At 36.8% G+C, this 19,819-nt stretch overlaps 2 protein-coding genes across 3 annotated transcripts; one reads left to right on the forward strand and one right to left on the reverse strand.

The window, feature by feature from the left end:
* Nucleotides 1–996: 996 nt before the first annotated feature.
* On the forward strand, nucleotides 997–7,308 carry LOC127413451 (integral membrane protein GPR137-like). Of its 2 annotated transcripts, none has more exons than XM_051650619.1 (8): nucleotides 997–1,137; nucleotides 1,626–2,300; nucleotides 2,424–2,473; nucleotides 2,612–2,852; nucleotides 3,854–3,997; nucleotides 5,409–5,537; nucleotides 6,220–6,338; nucleotides 6,438–7,308. In XM_051650619.1, exons 2-8 carry the CDS (start codon nucleotides 1,956–1,958, stop codon nucleotides 6,529–6,531), a joined length of 1,122 nt encoding a protein of 373 aa, XP_051506579.1. In that variant the 5' UTR covers nucleotides 997–1,137; nucleotides 1,626–1,955; the 3' UTR covers nucleotides 6,532–7,308. The 2 variants fall into 2 exon arrangements, with proteins under 2 accessions (XP_051506579.1, XP_051506580.1); XM_051650620.1 differs by lacking the exon at nucleotides 997–1,137 and adding an exon at nucleotides 1,216–1,405.
* Nucleotides 7,309–9,085: 1,777 nt separating this feature from the next.
* Nucleotides 9,086–19,290, reverse strand: LOC127413446 (E3 ubiquitin-protein ligase synoviolin). Its single transcript, XM_051650604.1, has 16 exons — nucleotides 19,101–19,290; nucleotides 18,349–18,486; nucleotides 18,154–18,246; nucleotides 17,892–18,044; nucleotides 17,737–17,785; nucleotides 17,387–17,490; nucleotides 15,309–15,435; nucleotides 15,111–15,210; nucleotides 14,943–15,008; nucleotides 14,461–14,577; nucleotides 14,209–14,360; nucleotides 13,601–13,753; nucleotides 13,380–13,520; nucleotides 13,110–13,293; nucleotides 12,900–13,012; nucleotides 9,086–9,822 (listed from the first exon to the last, which is right to left on the reverse strand). Exons 2-16 carry the CDS (start codon nucleotides 18,478–18,480, stop codon nucleotides 9,653–9,655), a joined length of 1,854 nt encoding a protein of 617 aa, XP_051506564.1. The 5' UTR covers nucleotides 18,481–18,486; nucleotides 19,101–19,290; the 3' UTR covers nucleotides 9,086–9,652.
* Nucleotides 19,291–19,819: the final 529 nt, after the last annotated feature.

Raw genomic sequence — 19,819 nt, forward strand, 5'->3', positions numbered from 1 at the left:
ACTAAAATCAACAAATCATACCATTAAATCTTTTTTTTTTTTTTTTTTTTTTTTATAAAAATCTATCACATTAATGTTAAACAATGTAGCACCAATGAAATACTTAAATTAACCATGTAAAAATATATAGATAAAATGTAAATTAATATAACTTTTGTCTCTACACATTAAGATGGGATAGAAGAAAATATTTTAACATTGAAAAAAATTATATCACTTTAAAATTATCTTAAATGTCTTCCTTCATCGAAGGAGTTTGAACAGCGTTAAGTTAAGGGTTTGGGAATAGGTTTAGTACCTCTAAATACTATATAATAAGCTACTACTGATTGTTTGTTGAACTCACATTGTAGGTGTTATGTCATATTTGCTGAGATTTGATAACAGTGTAATTCTGCTATGCAAAAATGTCATTAATCTAATAAGAAAACGCTTTAACAGCCCTATAAATAATATACGTTTATTGTTCACAGACAAGGTTTTTTCATTTTAATTTTATTCTTAACATAGAACAATTGTCACAGTACATGTGGATAACAGATGCCAGATGAGTAACAATATAAACCAAAGTAAGCTAAGATAAAAAACAAAATATAGTAATTTATACATCAACTACAGTAAAGAGTTTAAAAGCAGAGCAAATTGTATTTGTTATCAATGAGAGAGTGATATCATATTCAAATAGAGTTTCATTTCTTTTAAGAAAATATAAAAAAGGTTTACTGTTCGAAAACGTACGTTTATGAATGTAAAATTTGCTTAGAAAATAACTTACAAAATAAAAAAATAAAATAACTAATATTGCAAGATGTTATTTGCAATAAACACATCCACAGCTGTTGAGTGCAATGGCATGACCAAAATAAATGGAGAACAGTTTCTGTGTATTTCTAGGGGTTTCTCAAGTGGTCGTGGTTTGTATGTGTAACTTGTAGTGGGAGTGGTTTAAAGCAGTCTCGCTTCCTCTGTTCACTTTTTACAATACCATCCTGTGCCGCTAGATGTCGCCGACAACAGCGCTGTATCCTTTGAAAATGCAGAACATAAACACTGGGCGGCGGAGCTCACTGATGAGGGAGCGGAATTATCGGATTTGTCACTTCTAATGTCGACTTCATGCACATAGTAATTTGTAAGGTATTGTTGGTCTGATTATTTTTAATATTTACATAATCTTTTTGTTTTAATGTGTACCGCATATTTAAAATAAAACCGATCCTGTTTGTAAACTACAATGAAGATCGTTTTTGAACTCAATTTAGCAACGCTAGCTACAGTTAGCCATTTTACATAAGTATAAAGTCATTTTAATACAAATGATGACCAGATGATTTTTTTAACGAATAAATGAAGTCAGACTGTCACATGACTGGTAAACAACCGTCAAAACAAAGGTCATATTCAGGTACAGGAAGTCACAAATCTAAGCAGATGTATGTGTTGTATAATATTTCGCTTTGCTTTTTTGCTAGTTTCCGTTTTGTCACTTTTTTTTTTTTTTTTTTTTTGCGATTGGGCTGATGAGGAACTTGGTATTTACTGTTGAAGTAATGTTTGGTTGGTTGCGACGGAAAACTTTCCTGTGACATTTATTAAGATTGTACATTTTCATTTTCACTTTGCAGTTGCAGATCACAGAGAGATCAAGGGGACGTCTTCTGATAAAGGACATTTTTTTGTGTGTTATTTTTTTTTTTTTTTTTTTTTTTTTCGTCGTGTAGAATGAGCCTGGACGCAGTGTCAAAGTGACAGAATATTTATGTAATAAATAATTCTAACCCAGAATTAATGTGATATTTTAGAGGCGAATATTGCTTTCCTGACATTTTTCATAATATGATTTATCCTGATCCTTTGTTTTATATCAGTTTTGTTTTATTTTATTTTTGATTTTAAAGGCTCATTTTATTATACATTTTTGATTCCTTTTTATATCCATATTTTCGCACATAATAATGCAGGCTCCAGTTCCACCTTCCCCCATCAGACCAGCGGTGGCCCCATCAGTACAGCTGGGTGTCACCGTTCTTTACACCTGTCTTTACGGTGGTCTGTTTTTTGTTGTATTAATTCAGCTCTGGTTATTGTCACTCTACCGGCACAAACGATGGAGCTACCAGAGCGTTTTTCTCTTTCTTTGCCTGTTTTGGGCAGCCCTTCGCACAACACTCTTTTCATTTTATTTTCGTGACGCCGTTGCCGCCAACCATCTGCCCATCCCGATTTACTGGCTCCTCTATTGTTTCCCTGTTTGTTTGCAGTTTTTCACCCTCAGTCTCTTCAACCTTTACTTCACTCAGGTAAGACAATGAAGATTTACTTAGTTTGAGTAAGACTTATGCTATAGTTTAAAATGTACTATGCTGTGTTTGCTTGGTTGAGAAATGGGTCCACTCCCTTATAACAATATCTCATTTTGACAGGAATTACTCAAAGTTCGAAGTTTGTTCAACGTTGAGCCCAACAAAGGACTGTGAGTGCATTTCCATACATATACTGTATATATGTCACATATTACTGGATAGCTGGTTTTAAAAGTGGTTAGTACAGTGGCGAAATGTAACACTTTTATTGAGAATTGTGTGTTTATGTATAAACATTTGACTTTCAGATGGTTGGCTCGCTGTGGGTATGCAGCCATGAGTGCACTCTTCCTGTGTGTCAACATAGTTTGCGCGAGCCTTGGAGAGCATAGAGGATCTGGTGGAGCTGGTGATAAAACGTGGAGGCTGGTTCTAGTTCGGGTGCTGGTCAATGACCTACTCTTTATTCTGGAAGCCATGTGCCTGGCCACATCTCTGCTCCTGTTGACTCGATTCTCTTCCCCCACCACCCCTTATCTACACAGTAAGGTAATGCGTACTTTGCGGGAGCTTCACCCAAAGTAATTGAAAGTCAAATCGAAACAACCCAGCAAAGCTGTTCGCAACCCATTTTACTAACGCAACTGATCCGTGTGGAAAAAGGACATTTAATGGTAAACCAAAAACAATATTTTGCCACTCATGTACCTTACTTTTCATCAGATCACTGTTTTGCTTAGGAATTATGCTTTAAAAATGTAACCTATATTATTGTTCTAACAATAAATATTTTCCATTGAAGGTAGATTGGATCTGTTGAACACATGACAGGCCAAAATTTTAAGAGAACCGCAATGAAAGATAGACTCAAGATAAAAAGATTAAAATATATATATAACATGTCAATTTATGTGGGAGGGGGAAAGAGGTTATTTTGCACTTTAAAATATTTTTTTTTACACTTGTTTTTTCATTTCTGAACAATTTAACACATATTTAGCATATTATGATAGAACATTACAAATGTATATTATGAATTATTAAATTCAACATGCTTTCTAGTTTCTTTATTTTGTTAGGTATTTCTTTATATTACAGAAAAATGATTATAAAATTAATATAACGCAATAAATGTATGAAAGTTTTAATGAAAAACCAGGGTATATATATCAATAGTTAAAGCCGATGGTTTTAATTTGGTGAATACATCGGTGCATTCCTACAGCTAATATTTTTATAAATTCTTTTGGATGTAGTGCAATAACAATATAAAAGCAAATAATTGTAATTGTCTTTATAATATCATAATTCACATTTTTCTTAATTTCTCTCTGGTCTTTATACACAAAAATAGATAGCAACCTTTATATATTTTAGGAGGGGGTCCCTTGCAAGGTGATTGTCATATTTGGGGGTCCTTGACATTAAAAAGTTGGAAAACCCCTGTCCTATTGAATAGAATCCTATACTGAATCATTTCCTATTTTTGGACAAAAACAATAAACATCAAAAAGATACTTACAGCTATTCATTTTGTTTTTGCTTTCTAGGGTCTTTGTCGGACTGCAGTCCTGGGAGCAGGCGTAATCTTACTTTTCTCCAGTAGGGCCTGCTACAACCTTGCGGTGCTGTTTTTGTCTCTGAATCAAAAAGTGGAGGCCTTTGATTATGACTGGTATAACATCTCTGATCAGGTGTGCTGTACTCACACTAAAAGGGATAGTTCACCCAAAAATGTTAACTCCTCATCATTTACTCTAGGGTCATGCCACGGTGGTCGACTAGATGTCCAACAACTTACTAGTCGATTAGCGGGGTCAACTAATAACATTGATATTTTAGTGGTGGTGGTTTTATTGGGAGACGCAAGTCTCATTAATTGAGAGACGCAACTTCTTGGAGAGCTTTTTTGCATGATTATAGTTTGCTGTGCTTAAATGTAATTTGTAGTCAGCACAGTAAAACCCTCTGCAAGAACTTTCGTCTCTTTAATTGCTTGAAGTTTATTCCATTTTTGCACCACTGCTGTCAGAGCCATCAAAGTATTAACAGTGTATTACAAGGCGATCACTGTCAGACGTTAAATCCTCTGCTGTGAGTAATATTTCCGTATTTGAGGTGCTTTGGAGAGATTAAAGTCTTTTGCTGATTTTGTCTGAAACTGCTTAAATAAATAGTTGCAGTAAAATATGTTTAAACTGCTTGATGTCATGAACTAGATGTGTACCCGCGTTATCTTGCAGTTTTGCGCTTTTAAGTGCGCGGCGTGGATCGCCTCGAGACTCCTAAGCTCTCTGTTTACATTGAAGCTCCTCATTTTGCATTTAGGATGCACGTAAACATTTTTGTGCTGCTCTGTATTGAAGCCTTTGTTATTTTTGTACTTTTTTTAAATGATAGTTTTGTGCAATAAGATTATAGTTATAAGATAGTTATTTAGCCTATTTATATGTTGCATAATTTTTTGTTACCATGTTGAAATGCTGCGCTTATCATTCATATATCCTTTTGAAATGCATCTGATTGGGGTCATGTGACCATTAACTATATTAAACATTATTATCTGTAACACCGACTTGTTGTTCAAACAATTGACCGACTAGTCCAATATGAAAATTGGTAGTTTTCACATCCCTAATATACTCACCCTTATGCCATCTCAAACTCGTATGACTTTCTTTCTTTTGCGGAACACAAAGATTTTTTGAAGAATACATGATGGGGTCCAAAACTTTCAAGCTCCAAAAAGGATAAAAGTAATCCATATGACCCGACTGGTTTAACACATGCCTTCTGAAGTGATACGATAGGTTTTGGGTAAAAAAATCTGGACACCTGCAGTCTTCTTGCCACATTCATGATAAATGATTAGATTATACTTACTCCGCCTGACGCATATGCAGTTCAAGTGTACAGCATGTCTACTTGCGCAAAAATCTTTGTTTGTGTTCCGCAGATGAAAGAAAGTAAAACAAATTTGAGACGGCATAAGGATGGGTAAATGATGTGAGAATGATCATTTTTGGGTGAACTATACCTTTAATGAATATAAATGTACTTCTCTCTCTGGTCAGTTTGTGATGTTCAGTGTTGTTCTTCTCATAGGCTGACCTTCGCAGTGAACTTGGAGAAAGAGGTTACATGATTTTTGGAGCTGTTCTCTTCATTTGGGAGCTGCTACCGACCAGTTTGCTCATTCTTATCTTCAGAGTTCGCCAGCCTCCTCAAGAAAGGGTTTGTAGATTAGCTGTTTTTCTGTGTTTGTTTTGTTTGTTTTGCTGTATTTGGGTCAATGAGGTGACACACATTTTTTGTCTTTATCTATCATCCATACAGAAAATGAGTAATTAATGCACCTATTATGAACATGTTTTCAGTTTCTAAATTAAATGTAATTTAAAAAAAAAATGTGTGGGGCTGGGGCTTAAAGTAAAAAAATGTATAAGTGGTGTAACTGTCAGGAGATTGTAAGAAAAAATTCTTAAAAAGAAAGAGATTCCCGAGAAAGGAAATGTTGGCATAAATAGTTTCATTAGTGGTTATATATTTGATTGTTTCTAAAGGTCATTTAATTTTATATATATATATATATATATATATATATATATATATATATATATATATATATATATATATATATATATATATAGCTTTTTTTCGGGCATGTTTTGTTCTGGTCAAATGAAGTAACCCTGGGTTATCATGATAACCCTTGATTATCATGACTCAAAAATCTTTAAAGAATGTTTTTTGAAATAATCATTAAGTTCAGTACACTCACATGTATTGGAAAAATGTATGAAATCAGCATGAAAACAAAGATTACAATTCATAGAACTTGGTCCACATTTTAGTGACTCAGACATTTCAAACTGACCCATTTACTGTGCCTGCTTTGTATTTGATTTTATTTCAGAACTGCAGCCCAGCCATGTGCAACAAACAAAGCTCACGGTCGTATTTCTTTGATGATCCTCGTGGAATGGATGGTGATTCGGATTCTCTCTGGAGTCATTGCATAAATCCCCATAGCAGGTCTTTTTTAAATGTTACGATTCCAATATTTTAGCACATTAAACAAAACAATATGGATCCATTTAGATAGTGATTAAAACCATCTCTCTACATCGACAGTTGGTTTGGGTCCAATGAGACAACTCCACTCCTCTTCAATGGGACTGACCAGAGCAGCCAACATCACATACTCTACTCAACTCCACAGACCTGAACACTGTTCAAAGCTACAGAGATGTTCCTCTAACCTTCTCAGGCAATAGAACAGCAATACCTCTTCCTGTTGAGTAGCTCAATAGGTATTTTTGCACTAATATGCATCAGAAGCACCTGAACTTCTAAAATTCCACCTTGACTTCGTAAAGCTGACCACAATTTTAGACAAGACGCTTCTTATATAAGGGACCAGCTAATGATTTTTCTGTATAGGTAAGGATTAAAGAATGAGTTATTACATCTATTTTTTTTATCATCTGGAAGAGTATCTATAAAATGTTTATTTTCAGATAATATATTTTTTGGGATACTGACATTTCACTTTATATGATGTAAAAGGGAACAACAGTTTGGTATTAACCTTGAATTTGATAATCTGATATTTGTGAATTTATTTTAATAATAAATTAATCAAAATAATAAATTTTTACTGTGTGTTTACATCATGTCGGAATTGCCATTCAATTTTCCCAGTATTATAAACCGGTAACGTCTTTGACTTTACTCAGAATTTCGTGGAAGCTCCTACTTCTCCCAGTTTTCCATTGTGACATCATATTAATACAACCAAAATGGCAACTTCTTCATGAAGTGACTTTCAAGAGAGATTGTCATTTTATTATAGCTGATGTCCATTTTGGTGTCATGAGTGTTGCCATTGAGTCCAAGGATGCTAACAGACTCCCAAGTTGCCATCTCATAATTACAGTGCATCCGGAAAGTATTCACAGCGCTTTACTTTTTCCACATTTTGTTATGTTACAGCCTTATTACAAAATTGATTAAATTCATTAATTTCTTCAAAATTCTACAAACAATACCCCATAATTACAATGTGAAAGAAGTTTGTTTGAAATCTTTGCAAATTTATTAAAAATAAAAAATGAAAAAAAAAAAAAAATCACATGTACATAAGTATTCACAGCCTTTGCCATGACACTCAAAATTGAGCTCAGGTGCATCCTGTTTCCACTGATCATCCTTGAGACGTTTCTACAACTTGATTGGAGTCCACCTGTGGTAAATTCAGTTGATTGGACATGATTTGGAAAGGCACACACCTGTCTATATAAGGTCCCACAGTTAACAGTGCATGTCAGAGCACAAACCAAGTCATGAAGTCCAAGGAATTGTCTGTAGACCTCCGAGACAGGATGGTATTGAGGCACAGATCTGGGGAAGGGTACAGAAAAATTTCTGCAGCATTGAAGGTCCCAATGAGCACAGTGGCCTCCATCATCCGTAAATGGAAGAAGTTTGGAACCATCAGGACTCTTCTTAGAGCTGGCTGCCCGGCCAAACTGAGCAATTGGGGGAGTAGGGCCTTAGTCAGAGAGGTGACCAAGAACCTGATGGTCACTCTGACAGAGCTCCAGCATTTCTCTGTGGAGAGAGGAGAACCTTCCAGAAGAACAACCATCTCTGCAGCACTCCACCAATCAGGCCTGTATGGTAGAGTGGCCAGACGGAAGCCACTCCTCAGTAAAAGGCACATGACAGCCCACCTGGAGTTTGCCAAAAGGCACCTGAAGGACTTTCAGACCATGAGAAACAAAGATTGAACTCTTTGGCCTGAATGGCAAGTGTCATGTCTGGAGGAAACCAGGCACCGCTCATCACCTGGCCAATACCATCCCTACAGTGAAGCATGGTGGTGGCAGCATCATGCTGTGGGGATGTTTTTCAGTGGCAGGAACTGGGAGACTAGTCAGGATCGAGGGAAAGATGAATGCAGCAATGTACAGAGACATCCTTGATGGAAAACCTGCTCCAGAGCACTCTGGACCTCAGACTGGGGTGAAGGTTCATCTTCCAACAGGACAATGACCCTAAGCACACAGCCAAGATAACAAAGGAGTGGCTACGGGACAACTCGGTGAATGTCCTTGAGTGGCCCAGCCAGAGCCCAGACTTGAACCCGATTGAACATCTCTGGAGAGATCTGAAAATGGCTGTGCACCGACGCTCCCCATCCAACCTGATGGAGCTTGAGAGGTCCTGCAAAGAAGAATGGGAGAAACTGCCCAAAAATAGGTGTGCCAAGCTTGTAGCATCATACTCAAAAAGACTTGAGGCTGTAATTGGTGCCAAAGGTGCTTCAACAAAGTATTGAGCAAAGGCTGTGAGTACTTATGTACGTGTGTTGTGTGTGTGTGTGTGTGTGTGTGTGTGTGGTTTTTTTTTTTTTTTTTTTTTTTTTTTTTTTTTTATTAAATAAATTTGCAAAGATTTCAAAGAAACTTTCACGTTGTCATTATGGGGTATTGTTTTGTAGAATTGAGGAAAATAGTGAATTTAATCCATTTTGGAATAAGGCTGTAACATATCAAAATGTGAAAAGTGAAGCACTGTGAATACTTTCCGGATGCACTGTACAGTCATTTCAATGCCACATTAGCACAGCATGATTTCAAAATTACTGTTCACTGCTGTGATCAACATGATCTTTGACTAATGCTCATTATTAGAACTCCGAATGCGGGAATTCCTTTTCATTAAACTACATACATTTTTATTTAATGTATACTTTATGTACTCACTGGACATGAATATCTGTCTTGAACAGTTTATTGTGCAGTATGTACAAATCCTATTAAAACACTTTATACATTATGTACAGTAAGTTATTTTACACCAATGTTTGGTTCATGGTCATATCTCACCCATAGCCAAATTAAACCTAAGGGGGAAAAATATAACTTATGTTGAACTAGAAATAATGAAAATGCACAAAGAGGAAGAAACATAAAATTTTAAGGGCACAAAAAAAAAATTCCAAAGACCTCTTTCTTCTTTGAACACTCGTCCTCTGATACAAATCACACTGAAAAGTCTGACCAGATGCAATACTTGATTCAAATGTGATAACTGACTTGTGAGGATCCTTTCTTCACGCATCATTAACCAGAAACCAGTTCTCTACCTGAGTATCTTCCATACACTTGACAAATCCATTGTACAGCAAAGTGTCTTGATGTGCCGCACTTAAATAACTAAGAACACGAGCGTTTCTCGGATAATTTGACATCTAAGCATGCCAGGTGCCAAAAAAAATCAGTGAGAAGCATTGCTACTGTCTGAATTTAATTCACAATTGCATGTTTTAATGGATCATGTCATTAGTGGTCAGGAGGTTGCGTCGTCTCCAGCTTGCGGAGGCGACGCCTCCTCAACTCCGCAGCACCCGGCTCGCTGTCGTCTTCGTCACACTCCTCTTCCTTCCTTTCTTTGTTCCCTTCTGTGGTTGAGTCTGGCTGAGAAAAGCCTGTAGCTCCATTTACAGATCCAGCTATGAACAAGAGAGAACACAATGTGTTTGCTTTCAATTGATCATTTTAATTGGCCACACCCCACCGTAAATTAAATTGGAATGACAAGGGCAATTTACTGACAAAAATAAATTGTTAGTTGCAAAAAACTATTTTGCAAAAATTAAATCATTCATTTTGATAATTAATTTAGGCTAATTATGCCTATTCCTTGATGTGTAGAATACTTTTTTTTTTTTTTTTCAACTGATTAGAAATTTGTCCTACCAAATTCAATATGATTAAAACAATTAAACACAACATTTAAAGGGATAGTTAATCCAACAATGAAAATTCTCAACATTTACTCACCCTCATGCCATTTAAGATGTGTATGACTTTCTTCTGTAGAACACAAAGATTTTTAGAAGAATATTTCAGCTCTGTAGGTCCTCCCAATGCAAGTGGATGGTGACCAGGCTTTTGAAGCTCCAAAAAGGAGATAAAGGCAGTATAAAAGTAATTCATCCGACTCCAGTGGTTAATGTCTTCTGAAGTGATCCAGTTGGTTTTGGGTGAGAACAGACCAAAATATGACTCCATTTTCAATTAACATCAGCAGTCTCCTTGCCGATCATGATTTTAAGCTCGATTACACGTCCTATTGCTCCGTCTAGCACTCTGTGCATGCGTCAAGCATTAGGAAGTGTAATCGAGCTTGAAATCATGATTGCCAAGGAGACTGCTGATGTCAAGATGTACAGTGAAAAAGGAGTTATATTTTGGTCTGTTCTCAACCCTAAATACACTGGATCACTTCAGGAGACAATTATTTTTATGCTGCCTTTATCTCCTTTTTGGAGCTTGAAAGATCTGATTACCATTCACTTGCATTGTCTGGAACTACAGAGCTGAGATATTCTTCTATAAATCATGTTTGTGGTCAGCAGAAGCAAGTAAGTCATACACATCTGGGATTGCATGAGGGTGAGTAAACGATGAGAGAATTTTCATTTTTGGGTGAACTATTCCTTTAATTAAAGAGATTTTAATTTCCCTATACAACACCACAAAATGTCCATGGCATTGTTTTCAGATAGCTAAAATAAATAAATAAATAATGGCATAACATTTTTTAGCTGATTGAATAATATATTGACGTAAATTAGAGCTTTTTCGAAAATGAAGTGTTGTTCTACCATAGTCCAAAAAAAAAAAAATATATATATATATATATATATACAGGTGCATCTCAATAAATTAGAATGTCGTGGAAAAGTTCATTTATTTCAGTAATTCAACTCAAATTGTGAAACTCGTGTATTAAATAAATTCAATGCACACAGACTGAAGTAGTTTAAGTCTTTGGTTCTTTTAATTGTGATGATTTTGGCTCACATTTAACAAAAACCCACCAATTCACTATCTCAAAAAATTAGAATATGGTGACATGCCAATCAGCTAATCAGCTCAAAACACCTGCAAAGGTTTCCTGAGCCTTCAAAATGGTCTCTCAGTTTGGTTCACTAGGCTACACAATCATGGGGAAGACTGCTGATCTGACAGTTGTTCAGAAGACAATCATTGACACCCTTCACAAGGAGGGTAAGCCACAAACATTCATTGCCAAAGAAGCTGGCTGTTCACAGAGTGCTGTATCCAAGCATGTTAACAGAAAGTTGAGTGGAAGGAAAAAGTGTGGAAGAAAAAGATGCACAACCAACCGAGAGGACCGCAGCCTTATGATTGTCAAGCAAAATCGATTCAAGAATTTGGGTGAACTTCACAAGGAATGGACTGAGGCTGGGGTCAAGGCATCAAGAGCCACCACACACAGACGTGTCAAGGAATTTGGCTACAGTTGTCGTATTCCTCTTGTTAAGCCACTCCTGAACCACAGACAACGTCAGAGGCATCTTACCTGGGCTAAGGAGAAGAAGAACTGGACTGTTGCCCAGTGGTCCAAAGTCCTCTTTTCAGATGAGCGCAAGTTTTGTATTTCATTTGGAAACCAAGGTCCTAGAGTCTGGAGGAAGGGTGGAGAAGCTCATAGCCCAAGTTGCTTGAAGTCCAGTGTTAAGTTTCCACAGTCTGTGATGATTTGGGGTGCAATGTCATCTGCTGGTGTTGGTCCATTGTGTTTTTTGAAAACCAAAGTCACTGCACCCGTTTACCAAGAAATTATGGAGCACTTCATGCTTCCTTCTGCTGACCAGCTTTTTAAAGATGCTGATTTCATTTTCCAGCAGGATTTGCCACCTGCCCACACTGCCAAAAGCACCAAAAGTTGGTTAAATGACCATGGTGTTGGTGTGCTTGACTGGCCAGCAAACTCACCAGACCTGAACCCCATAGAGAATCTATGGGGTATTGTCAAGAGGAAAATGAGAAACAAGAGACCAAAAAATGCAGATGAGCTGAAGGCCACTGTCAATGAAACCTGGGCTTCCATACCACCTCAGCAGTGCCACAAACTGATCACCTCCATGCCACGCCGAATTGAGGCAGTAATTAAAGCAAAAGGAGCCCCTACCAAGTATTGAGTACATATACAGTAAATGAACATACTTTCCTGAAGGCCAACAATTCATTAAAAATGCTTTTTTTTTTATTGGTCTTACGATGTATTCTAATTTTTTGAGATAGTGAATTGGTGGGTTTTTGTTAAATGTGAGCCAAAATCATCACAATTAAAAGAACCAAAGACTTAAACTACTTCAGTCTGTGTGCACTGAATTTATTTAATACACGAGTTTCACAATTTGAGTTGAATTACTGAAATAAATGAACTTTTCCACGACATTCTAATTTATTGAGATGCACCTGTATATAATTAAATATATTTATCTGGAAATACCCCATATATTGTGTGAACAATAATGTTTATGGCTAATTCACTCCAACAATGGAATATCTTATAAAAATTATTTTACAGCAGTTATGTGAATTTCTTTGAATTTCTTTTCATTATAATTCTACTTTTGCATTCTATTCATTCAAATGCGATTAAAATTCAGTAATTATTAGAATCTACAAGGCATTCACAGTTCAATTCTAAGTGTCGAACAATCCTGACATCCTAAGAAATTGTGGAATCAATCATTTGTTTTCTACTTACTGGTTTGAGCCTCATTCTCCTGACTGGGGTTTTCCATGTTGCCCGTGGTGGGAGAGGACTCTGTATCAGCTGATGCACTCGTCTCACCAGTGTTGGTTTCTGATCTAGGAGGACTAAACAGAAAGTAGGTAAGAAAACAAAAATACGGGGATTTCAGAGGTAGAAACAGGAACATCCAGTTTCTATCAAAACAAAATAACGTTTGCATACCTTAATGTAGCCACCGTGCTGAGGTAGTGGTGAATGTTGAGCATGGCTGCATCCAGCAACGTGTGGATGTTGTGAAGGCACTGCAGCCTGGCTTCCAAACCTCGCCTGCCCTCTTGTTCCAGTTCTCTGAGCTCAGCATCTGACATGGTGGACAGAGTTGATGGTGGAGGAGGCATGGATGACACTAATAAACAAAGTCAAAAGATTACTCAGGCATTCAAAAAAGCTACAAATGTATCTAATACTGAAGCATTTTGATATGACACATACTAAACGGTGGAGGTGGAGGCATCGGCAGCCATGGAGCTGATGGGAAAGGCGGTGGCATGGAAAAGGGGAATCCAGGAATGGCTCCAGGAGCAGCAGAGGCACTGTCCGCAGTAGGCTGAGTAGAGCTGCTGGCTCCTAATTCTACAAGACAGATGGTGAGAATAAATCAACTTCAATCAGAAAGACAAATGGGTATTCCAAAGGAGATAAAAGGCACTCACCTGCTCCCTGTGTCTGCGTTCCATCGGCACTGGCCTGAGCAGTGTCAGTAGTTGCCTGAGCACCTGGGGCAGCAGGAGGAGGAGGAGCGCCAGGGAAAGGACCCCAAAACGGAAACAATCCTGGAGGAAACTGAGGCATCATACCTGGGGCAACTGTATTGAACATGAGTAAAAGGAAGTCAGATTTAACAGTCAAAGAAGCCATGTTCTGCTAAACAACCTTGACAGGCTATTAGTTTAAAAGAATAGTTCACCCCAAAAATTATTACATATAATAATAATGTTGTTTCAAACCTGTATGACTTTCTTCCTACCATGAAACACAAAGGATATAAGGCAGTATGTCAGCCTCAGTAACTGTTCACTTTCATTGTGGTGATTGATACTGTCATTCTGCATAACATTTCTTTTTGTGTTCCATGGAAGACAGTTAGATGGGTTTGGAACAACATGAGGGTGAGTACACTATGACAGAATTTTCATTTTAGGGTGAACTATCCTTCTAATGTTCATTAAAATTGAGACTGGCAGTGGCATTCAATCGATATGGGTTTTACCACTAGTCTTAATCAGCCTAGTTTTGGAGGATCTGGTTCACTAAATCATACCGTTGACTAGTGGAGGTACATTAGCAGGAGCGGCAGGGGCAGGTGCCTGTGGAGGAGGTGGGGCAGGAGTCTGATTTGGCTGGGAGGCTCTCAGAACATCCATTCGACAGGTAGGACATGTCTGCTGCCTTTGGAACCATGAGCGAAGGCAACTACAGTGATAGGGACAAAGAATTTTGAATATGATTATAAAGCAATGCGAAGAAAGGAGAAATGGCCTCCATTTGTTTATTTTAAATAGTGGCCATGAACCTAGAGTGAAAGATGTGGTTGCATGGAAGTTTCTTGGCTCCAGTCACCATCTCTTCTCTACAGATGATGCACACATTGTCAGTGGCTTGCAAGTCTTCAGGGGTGGCATCTGGATAGCTGTGAATAAAGCAATTAGTCATTTGATATATCCTTAAATTAGTCAATGCTGCACAGTACAAAATTAAAAAAATAAATAAAATAAAGACCCCATGAAATCAACATTGGAGTTTTGTGGCTTTAAGTCCACATCTGTTAGCTCTGAAGCAAACTACAATGCTACATGCTGTCCAGTTTCAATAGAAAATGCCAACATATGACAGAAAACCGCACTGGTCAAGTGATTTCTATGGTTTTTAACAAAATAATGATAAAGACATAAAATAAAAAAATAAAAAGTGTGATCTATAAATATAAATTACCATAAATAATATTAAATTTTTTCAAAATACTTGCAGTATTTCAGAACTCCGATAGATACTCACAGAGTATTCATATTACGAATGGCCCGTCGGGACATGATGGCGTCTGTTACTGCCTTCTTGAATTGCCTGATAAAGACAAACATTTTGCAAGAACAGGGAAAAGTGATTTAAACATTACTGTTGACAGAGCACTGGTCCATAGCAGGAACAGAATGATCTCTCACTAACCTCATTGCAAGGTACATGGGTCGAATGGCAAACAAAGGGAAGGTGTGTACTTTTATCATTATGGTCATGAACGCCATATACAAGAGCACCTTGATGAAACCTGAAGGACAGATTGCATAGATAACATCAGTATGTGTCAATAAGTGGGGCTATTTTGGAAACCTCACCTTTACATGCCATGGTTCTTTGAAGTTATACCTGTAAAGAGCTCAGTGTACAGCATGTAGACAGCTTTATTGTCCCATGGGTTCTCACTCTGCAGATCAATCGTGTGTAATGTGTACTTGATAAAGGTGGTGAGAACCATAGTCATCAGAATGGCATACTGAAAGAAGCAATTCAAACATACAATCACAGGTGTTCTGAAACTTTAGTAGCCTGAAGTACTTCCTGATCTCTACATTGACAAGCAGCATACTTAAATTACGGTAAATCACATGAAACAACTTTAACGTGCCTTTCGTTGCTATTACAGAGTTGCTGCAGAGTTTTTAAAATCTAATTTAAGACCTGAACAAATAAAATTAATACCGTGTGTTCAGATCAAAACAAACCCACAAATTCAAAATAAATCATGTATCACAAATAGTTTTACTCAAACAGGCTGGGGCACACACTTAACAAGGCCTTAACACTGCTTATCAGCAAAACAGGGTATCTGCCAGTTTAAAATACTTGAGACATGTTTTCCATACATATATATCTCACATTAAATGTACTTATGTTTCATTACATCAATAATTATTAACTAGAGGTCGACCGATATTGGATTTTGCCAATATAATAATGTGTTGAAAGAAAAGCAACAACAGATTAATCAAAATTGATAACCTATACTGAATGTTACTTTTTTTTTCTTCCAAGTCTTTCTTTCTTGTGACAGGGCGGATGCATTTTATTGTGCAACCAAAATACCAATAATACCCAGAAAAAGATTTGATGCATAACGCAGGACTTTAAACTATAAACAAACCAAAAATACACCGGGGACTCTTATTTTGAAATATCTGCGAATCACTACCTCCAGCTGCTAATTTAAACAAATAAAGGAAATAAAATATGCACTCTTACAATAATCTACAACATATTACAATACAAACACTTTAAAGTAAACATCGTCATGATTTATTGTTGATGAATTATCAAATTTAAAGCCTCTTTAAAGGGATAGTGAAAATTAAAATTCTCATTATTTACATACATGCCATCCCAGATGTGTATGACTTTCTTTCTTCTGCTGACCACAAACGAAAATTTTTAGAAGTATATTTTTAGCTCTGTAGGTCCATACAATGCAAGTGAATGGTGGCTTGAACTTTGAAGCTCCAAAATGCACATAAAGGCAGCATAAAAGTAATCCATACAACTCCAGTGTTTTAATAAACTGATCAGCCACAACATTAAAAACCACCTGCCTAATATTGTGTATGTCCCCATCGTGCCACCCCGCATCTCAGAATAGCATTCTGAGATGCTATTCTTCTCACCACAATTGTACAGAGCGGTTATCTGAGTTACCATGGACTTTGTCCGTTCAAACCAGTCTGGCCATTCTCTGTTGACCTCTCTCATCAAAGTTTGACAAAGTCTACGGTAACTCCGATAACCGCTCTGTACAATTGTGGTGAGAAGAATAGCATTTCAGAATGCTATTCTGAGATGTGGGTTGGCGCTGTTTTGGTGGCAAGAGGGGGACCTACACAATATTAGGCAGGTGGTTTTAATGTTGTGGCTGATCGGTGTATATATCCTTTGAAGCGATGTAATCGCTTTGGGTGAGAAACAAATCGATATTTAAGTCCTTTTTTACTATAAATCTCCACTTTCACTTTCAGAATGTGAAAGTTGTGATTTATAGTAAAAAAGGACTTAAATATTGAACTGTTTCTCACTTACACGCATCATCTTGCGTCTAAAGACATAGATTTAACCGCTGGAGTCATATGGATTACATTTATGTTGCCTTTATGTGCATTTTTAGAGCTTCAAAGGTCTGACAACCATTCACTTGCATTGTGTGGACCTACAGAGCTGAAAATATACTTCTAAAAATCTTAATTTGTATTCTACAGAAGAAAGACATAAACATCTGGGATGGCATGAGGGTGAGTGCACGATTAGAGAATGTTCATTTTTGGGTGAACTACCCCTTAAAGATATATATATATATATATATTTTTTTTTTTTTTTTTTTTTTAAACTAACCCTGTATTAGTAATGCAATTTTCTCTCACTGGATCTCCAGTTAAGATATTATATATGTAAGCAATGCTCACCTCAAAACCAAACACCAACTGTACTGATGCTCCTCTTGTTATAATGCTATGACAGGCATGATTGACAAATAGAAAGTCAAACACTCCCAGCAACAACATCAGAGCTGTACCAGGGGAAAAAGAACATTAGTGACACTCCCACAAAACATGATGCAATACCACAAAAGTGGTTCCAAATAAAGTAGTCTAACTTTAAATGTCTGGTAATTCCAGACACAGGTGCAGCTCAAATATTTGCATGTAAAAAAAAAAAAAGTTACTTTGAATTTGCAAAGTAGTTTCGGACATAAAAAGAGGAACTAAGAGATACATTCAAAAGAAAACAGCATAATTCAGCAATATTTACTCACAGAGAACTCTGAAGTGGAAGACCCATGAGATATTTGGACTCCTTTCCATCTGAAAAATATTATTATTTTTTTTTATTTATTTTTTTATTCCAAATAGTAAAAAAATGACATTTTTTTTCCAAATATGTAAATATTACATCTCAATGTTCACTCACAAAGTCCACCCTGTCTTCAGCCAGCCAATGGAAGCACTTGAGGAAAAGCAGTAAAGTGAAAAGGGCCACAAATCGAGGGGAAAAATCATCCCTAAACACTGTAAAGGCCAAACAGGTCTCAGTCACTGCATACCAGGAGCGCTCAATCAGGTGCTAAAGTATACAAATATATCAGTCAGAACGAGTAAAATAAACAATTTTAATGTTTAGAATAGACTTCTGAATTATTCATCTGGCACATTTTGTAAATTTACAAACCCACCTCCATTTCGGCAGCTCTCAGTTGCCCGAGAAAGACCTTGCGCATTAATTTTCCCAGAAGGAATACTAACACGAAAGCCTGAATGTATAAAACCTGCAAGAGGAATTGTAATCAAGTCAAATTACAGTGTTTACAGTTTCCATCTGCCTTTCCCATATATAAGACTTGTCACTAAATAAACTGATGATGACTTACTGCCATACTGGGGCTGCTTTTGGTAAGGTATACCACGGTTGGGTAGAACTGATTCTTGAGGAAGTAAGCATGGGCAACCACCGCCCCAGTAAGTGCCAAACTGGTGGCTGTCACAAGAGTGTCTCGCACCATCTTGCACTATATAGGAGATTAAACAATAAACAAATCATGATTAATTGCACTTAAGAAGGATGTGAGGTTTAAACTGACCAGCTCAGAATGCACCATGTGGGATAAATACACTGATATGGGCAAGCAACATTTCAGATAAGCACAGTGCTGACAGACCAGTATAACCAGCATTTTAATCATCTTCCAGATGCTGAAATACATTTAAATAATGTTTGACAGAAACATTTCCAGTACACACTGCTTGCTTTCGTTGGTAACTAAAGGCTTAAATTGGTGTATGCTGAATAGGAATGAAACTATTGGACATATTTATAATAATACAAAGAGCAGAGCTAACATAAGATGAGCTTTATATTCAAGTATGTATTATATATATCTTGTTCAGGGCTTGAGTTCTGGCTTTTCTTGATACCAGGAGTCATTTGCTGAAAAGTTAAGCATTACAGGAAGGCCAAGGAAGACAGTATGACAATTACAATACAACACAGACAATAAACACTAACTAAATCCGCCAAAGCATGTTTTTAATAACCCAGCCATATGATGACAAGTATCAAGTTGGGAGTGGATTGTCCGATTAGCTACAGTAGTCCGGATTGACATTACACGCATTGTCTTACCTACTGTCGCAGGAATCCGCTTTTTATGCGTTCAGCTTCAAATAACTGCGACTCGTTATTATTCTTCCATCTAAAAGCGATATTGCTGTTTCCAACCTCTTGTAGTCTTAGCCCCTTGACGGCTACGTGTTTATTTTTCGCTTGCTCTTGAGAAAGGCCACCTCACTTCCGGTGAGTATTCGTTCCTGCCAGTAGAGTCAAGACAGCACAGCAGCGCGAGATTAGCGAACCGATTGCTATGGTTACGCCTACAGGAAATTCGATTCCCCATGAAACGTTTAAATATCGATTCTGGCAAAGTTCCGTAGTTACAATAATGATAATTAGTGCATTAAAACTATTATAATGGTGTTAACTTTAAATAAAAAATCTGAAATCTTATTACAGTATGAAGTAGTAACTCCGTAATTTTGGCGGGAACTACGGTTACTATCGTGATTTTATTATTATTATTTTTATTTTTTTTTATTTTTTTACGTGCATATACGTATCTATATAATCCAAAGGGTTTATGGATTATATATTTTACTAAACCCCTAAGAACATATAAATAAAAAGTATCAAAAACTACTGTTGAGGTACTGTAGTATAAAACAAATAAATACATTAAAAAAAATGTGTGTTGTCAAAATGGTACTGTTGTATAAAATAAATACATAAATACAAATGAAATGTTGTCAAAAGGGTCCTGTCGTATAAAACAAACAAACAAATAGATA

Source organism: Myxocyprinus asiaticus, chromosome 22 (assembly GCF_019703515.2).
Source record: "Myxocyprinus asiaticus isolate MX2 ecotype Aquarium Trade chromosome 22, UBuf_Myxa_2, whole genome shotgun sequence".
NCBI classification, from domain to species: domain Eukaryota; kingdom Metazoa; phylum Chordata; class Actinopteri; order Cypriniformes; family Catostomidae; genus Myxocyprinus; species Myxocyprinus asiaticus.